Below are 6561 nucleotides of genomic sequence, written 5' to 3'. Positions count from 1 at the left end.
CACAAAGACACAGAGTGGTGAAGGGTATAAATATTAAAAAATAAGTTGAAAAACATTTCTTTACACAATAAAAATTCTTTTAGAATGAGGTCATATTGACCGATTTTAGGCAATATAGGTATATAAATGCCAGCACCTTTGAACACTTTTTGCTTTCAAGCCTTATAAAATTTTTTATTTTATCATTTTTGGTTTCTTATAAATTTTAACTAATAGGTACATATGTAACCTTTAAAATGAATATACATATGACATACTATAAGCTTGATAAATATATTTTATAACTGTTTTAATGGACGAACTCAAAGTGTTCAAAACTGCCCCTCCAGGGGGGCACCTTTGAACAGGGGTTGGCATTTTTGAACGACATGGTTTTTTACAGTGTTTATGTTCAAATATGTATGTATTTTATTCATACATATCAGAAATGCATTAATTCATTAAAAAATATATAAAAAATATTCAAAATTTAAAAAATTTAGATCAAAAATTATTAAAACATAAAATGTCTTAAAAATACAAATTAATATGGTGAAAAATACAGTTAATTTCGTAATCTTATTAGCCCATTTGAAATTTTGAGAAATCCAAGCCAAAGGTTAAAAACTCCTTTTTTTACTCGAGTTTAATGGGCATGTTCAAAGGTGCCCCACCCATGGCATTTTACGGAAATTTAAAATAACTTTTTTTGTAATAAATATATATGAAAGAAATTACATTAGTTATGTTTGAAATGATTGTTGGAATGCAAAAAATTTGTTTGACGAAAGAAAACTATCACAGAATTCTTCCTGCGCCCTTACAACCAAATGAATAAAAGTTTACAATGACACTGAGAAAACATGGTCACCCATGCACAATTTTTCGACAACTGAAAAAGCAAGCCAAAGTGGTTTACGCATATAGAGAACAAAATTGCCATATACAAAAATGTGGTTGCGGGTCGGAAAAATATTAAACCAAGATTTTATGAGCGCTGTTCAAAGGTGCCCCACGTTCAAAGGTGCCCCCCTCTCCCCTATATTGAAACGACGGTTTCCAGAAGTCCCGAAAAAGTTTCCGTTCTTTTTTTAATATCTCTTTACAGACCTATTTCGGCGGTCTGTTGATTGATCTTATATACGATATTTTTTTTTTCAAATAACATAAAGAATGAATAGGTGCCTCTGGTCGCCATTTAACTTAATTATAATTTGCCCTTACCAAAATAATAATAGTAAACTCACCTTTGTTTGTCTCCAACTTCTTTGGCTCATCTCTTCACCGCCACTGGTGATGCTTGTATCATTCGTTTTCGTGCTACTACGTCCTCGTTTCTTACGCTTCTGCTTTGTGTGATTGTAAATTGTCTCAGCATCACTAAAAATATTAAAACATTTTAAAATATACCTAATTAAAAGATCACAATATATACCTACTTAGCCAAATATCGTACACCCAAGCGAGGCAATTCAGCTTGCTTCTTATTGAAGAATGCCACTTCCATACGTCTTAAATATGCTGCCCATACCTGCAGGGCCATAAGTTTGAGTTCCTCTTTGGCGCCATAGGAAAGTAGCTCTTCTACATAGCCGCGTAATATATAATTATAACATTCCCAGGATGTTAGTTGAGCTAAATCCGAAAAGAAATTTATTATAGAGGATTATATTTAATTTTTAATAAGATTTTTAGAGTAACCTACGTTTCTCCGCCTTCACCACATTTATTTTCAATGTTTTGGTGTGTTTTGTTGTTGTCGTCTCATTGAAATTATCATCCTCATTTTCCACTTCGACTTGTCGCACTTGTTCCTGTTTGGTACCACACTCCCGACAATAGTAGAATCCTTCACGTTGTTCGAAATCATTTTCCCCACAAACGGTACAAAATATATTCGTAAATTTTTTCGGAACGGAAAAATTGAAAAATTTTTTTCAGGTTGTGCATAATACTAATAAAAGAGTAAAATGATTGACTGACTGATTTACTTAACGATTCATCAACGCCCAGACGAAACGTCTGAAGCTAGAATCTTGAAATTTTGGGTGAGGGTCATACTTGGTCCAAAAGTGACAGATAAGGCTGGTTTTTTGGAAATTTGTACTAGAACGGTACGAAAAGTACTAAATGTGAAACAATTTGTATTCGGCAAAGTTCTGAAAGTAAAGCTAGAACTCTGAAATTTTAAATGAGGGTCACTGATGGAGTGTAGAATAGATATAGCAAAGAGTTTTTTGGACATTCGAACTGTAAGTATGCGAAAAGTACTAAAATGTACTGAATTTGGTACAATTTCGTAGCATGTGAGTGGATAGAGCAAAAAAGAAATTTGGAATGCGAATTAGGGTTGAGATGTAGAGTATATTTATGGAGATTGTTTTGAAAGCGTGTACGCATGTGTACGAAAAGTACTATATTTGGTACAAATTTAATTCGGAGGTACAAATCGAGCTCGAATCCTGAAATTTGAAATTAACATTACCGTCTGAGTGTAGGATTGGGATATGTACGTAGTTTTGGAAATTTTTTTACTTATGTGTACGAAAAGTACTAAATCGATCTATAATTGGTACAACTTGGATTTGGGTAAACCGATAGAGCTGGGTTCCAGTAATTTGGAGTTATTATCATTGTTGGGGTGTAGAATTGGGGTATGTAGAGAATTTTGATAAATCCTACCAATGTGTACTATATGGTACGAAATTTTGATTTTAGTAAACCGATAAAGCTGGAATCTTGACATTCGGAGTTAGGACCACTGTTGAGGGAAGAATTGAACTACTTAGGAAATTTTGGAAATTCCTACTAATGTGAAATAAATTTTGTACAATTTTAACTTATATGGGGACTACCACTAAAAGGGACCGAATTTTAATAATTTTTGGTAGGGATTAAGGATTAATTTTATTTTAAGAGTCATTGATCCCGGATTAAGAGTCATTTATCCCAGATTAAGGCTTAATATGGATTAAGGGGCATTGACCCCGGATTAAGATTTAATCCGGATTAAGATTCATTTATCTCGGATTAAGAGTCATTGACCCCGGATTAAGCCTTAATCCGGATTATGGCTTAATCTGGATTATGGCTTAATCCGGATTAAGAGTTATTGACCCCGGATTAAGGCTTAATCCGGATTAAGGGTCATTGAACCCTGATTAAGGCTTAACATGGATTAAGGTTTAATCCGGATTAAGATTCATTTATCTCGGATTAAGAGCCATTGATCCCGGATTAAGGCTTAATCCGGATTAAGGGCCATTAAGGCTAAATCCGGATTAAGGGTCATTGAAGCCTGATTAAGGCTTAATATGGATTAAGGTTTAATCCAGATTAAGATTCATTTATCTCGTATTAAGAGTCATTGATCCCGGATTAAGGCTTAATCCGGATTAAGAGCCATTAAGCCTAAATCCGAATTAAGAGTCATTGACCCCGGATTAAGCCTTAATCCGGATTAAGTGTCATTGACCCCGGATTAAGCCATAATTCAGGTTAATGGTCATTGAACCCTGATTAAGGCTTAATTTGGATTAAGGTTTATTGACCCCGGATTAAGGTTTAATCCGGATTAAGAGTCGTTTAATCTGGATTAAAGAGTCATTTATCCCGTTTTAAGGATTAATCCGGATTAAGGGCCATTGACCCCGGATTAAGAGTCATTTATCCCGGATAAGGGCTTAATCCGGATTAAGGGTAATTGGCCCCGGATTAAGGCTTAATCCGGATTAAGAGTCATTGACCCCGGATTAAGGCTTAATCCGCATTAAGGGTCATTGGCCCCGGATTAAGGCTTAATATGGATTAAGGTTCATTGACCCCGGATTAAGGTTTAATCCGGATTAAGCGTCGTTTTCCCGGATTAAAGAGTCATTTATCCCGTTTTAAGGCTTAATCCGGATTAAGGGCAATTGACCCCGGATTAAGGGGCATCGACCCCGGATTAAGGTTCATTGAACCCATATTAAGGCTTAATATGATTAAGGGTCATTGACCCCGGATTAAGAGTCATTTATCCCGAATTAAGAGTCATTTATCCCGGATTAAGAGTCATTTATCCCCGATAAGGGCTTAATCCGGATTTAGGGTCATTGACCCCGGATTAAGGCTTAATCCGGATTAAGGGTCATTGAACCCTGATTAAGGCTTAATATGGATTAAGGTTTAATCCGGATTAAGAGACACTTATCCCGGATAAAGGCTTAATCCGGATTAAGGTTAATTGACCCCGGATTAAGGCTTAAACCGGATTAAGAGTCATTGACCCCGGATTAAGAGTCATAGACCCCGGATTAAGGCTTAATCCGGATTAAGAGTAATTGACCCCGGATTAAGGCTTAATCCGGAGTAAGGGTCATTGAACCCTGATTAAGGCTTAATATGGATTAAGGTTCATTGACCCCGGATTAAGGTTTAATCCGGATGAAGCGTCGTTTTCCCGGATTAAAGAGTAATTTATCCCGTTTTAAGGCTTAATCCGGATTAAGGGCCATTGACGCCGGATTAAGGGGCATCGGCCCCGGATTAAGGCTTAATCGGGATTAAGGTTCATTGAACCCATATTAAGGCTTAATATGATTAAGGGTCATTGACCCCGGATTACGAGTCATTTCTTCCGAATTAGGAGTCATTTATCCCGAATTAAGAGTCATTTATCCCGAATTAAGAGTCATTTATCGCGGATTAAGAGTCATTTATCCCCGATAAGGGCTTAATCCGGATTAAGGGTCATTGACCCCGGATTAAGCCTTAATCCGGATTAATGGTCATTGAGCCCGGGTTAAGGGTCACTGACCCCCGATTACGGCCATATTTAATTACACACTACTCCTAAATAGTTCAACTGCGAATCGGAACGATTCGATGTGATTCTCAGCCATATTTAATTACACACTACACCCAAATAGTTCAACTGCGAATCGGAACGATTCGATGTGATTCTCAGCGAACATTGCTGGAGTGAAATGCATATTTCCTACATTGTAATAAATTAAATCGATAATGCCGTATAAAATCTTAATATATAAATGAGGTTAGTGATAAGTGAGTGAGTGAAGCTAGAAGGTTGAAATTATGACTGTAGGTTGTTGTTGATGTGTAGGCGTGGGTTTTGGAAATATGAACTTTAACGGTACGAAAAGTATAGTCTCGTCCAATTTTAGGTAAATAGTGCACCAAAGACCAAAATTTAAGCCGATTGGTTTTATATAGGGACAATGCCCAAAAGCTGGCCGATATAGTCATTCTCGAACAAAGGACGAATGATTACAACAGATGGATGAATCGATTAAATCACCTTACAATTCCATACTATGTAGGGTATAAACGGAAAATTGCGAGTAAAGCATATCCCCCTACTATGGTGGAATACGGGTATATGGAGTTAACCCCAAAAACCGGAACAAATCAGTTAACTATTTTAATATAAACCAGTAAGGAAAGTAGTAAAGACGGACGAGGCCGACTATATGATATCCTTTACTACTTTGGGTATATTTAACAGATGAATCCTAACAGACTTCGCATTTTTAAAGGACTATTGAACCCTGACCCCGGTCATAGGCATCGGATTAAGGCTTAATCCGGATTAAGGGTCATTGAACCCTGACTAAGGCTTAATATGGATTAAGGGACATTGACCCCGGATAAAGGTTTAATCCGGATTAAGATTCATTTATCTCGGATTAAGAGTCATTGACCCCGGATTTAGCCTTAATCCGGATTATGGCTAAATCCGGATTAAGGCTTAATCCGGATTAAGGCTTAATGCAGATTAAGGGTCATTGACCCCGATTTAAGCCTCAATCCGGATTAATGGCCATTGAACCCTGATTAGGGCTTAATATGGATTAAGGTTTATTGACCCCGGATTAAGGGCCATTGACCCCGGATTAAGGCTTAATATGGATTAAGGGTCATTGACCCCGTATTAAGGCTTAATCCGGATTAAGGGTCATTGAACCCCGATTAAGGCTTAATATGGATTGAGGGTCATTGACCCCGGATTAAGGCCTAAACCGGATTAGGAGCCATTTATCTCGGATTAAGAGTAATTGATCCCGGATTAAGTCTTAATCCGGATTAAGAGTCATTGACCTCGGATTAAGACTTAATCCGGATTATGGTTTAATCCGGATTAAGAGTCATTGACCCCGGATTAAGGCTTAATCCGGATTAAGGGTCATTGACCCCGGATTAAGCCTTAATCCGGATTAATGGTCATTGAACCATGATTAAGGCTTAATATGGATTAAGGTTCATTGACCTCGGATTAAGGTTTAATCCCGATTAAGAGTCGTTTATTCCGGATTAAAGGCTTAATTAAGGGGCATCGACCCCGGATTAAGGCTTAATCCCCCCAAAACCGGAACAAATCAGTTAACTAATTTAATATAAACCAGTAAGGAAAGTAGTAAAGTCGGACGAGGCTGACTATATGATACCCTTCACTACCAGAAAAAGTGGACCTATATTTATAATTTTTAGTGGGGAAATTTTGTACCCAGTAAGAACCTAATGTTTAAAACCGCGCTCAAGAACCCCAAAATACCGAAATTTGGGGGTACCCTTATATGGGGG

The 6561-nt window shown here is 37.1% G+C and overlaps 1 protein-coding gene across 1 annotated transcript; it reads right to left on the bottom strand.

Annotated features, from left to right (window-relative positions):
* Nucleotides 1–1226: 1226 nt before the first annotated feature.
* On the bottom strand, nucleotides 1227–1874 carry LOC133323182 (TATA box-binding protein-associated factor RNA polymerase I subunit B; the record flags this gene model as incomplete). Its single annotated transcript, XM_061532132.1, has 3 exons — nucleotides 1227–1359; nucleotides 1419–1614; nucleotides 1685–1874. Coding segments are annotated over 3 exons (519 nt in total), but the record flags the coding sequence as incomplete, so codon positions are not given.
* Nucleotides 1875–6561: the final 4687 nt, after the last annotated feature.

Source organism: Musca vetustissima, unplaced genomic scaffold (assembly GCF_032173495.1).
Source record: "Musca vetustissima isolate MV318-11 ecotype Yass unplaced genomic scaffold, APGP_CSIRO_Mvet_v1 utg843385, whole genome shotgun sequence".
NCBI classification, from domain to species: domain Eukaryota; kingdom Metazoa; phylum Arthropoda; class Insecta; order Diptera; family Muscidae; genus Musca; species Musca vetustissima.
The sequence above is the reverse complement of the archived record's forward strand: the minus strand, read 5'-3'. Positions and strand labels throughout refer to the sequence as shown.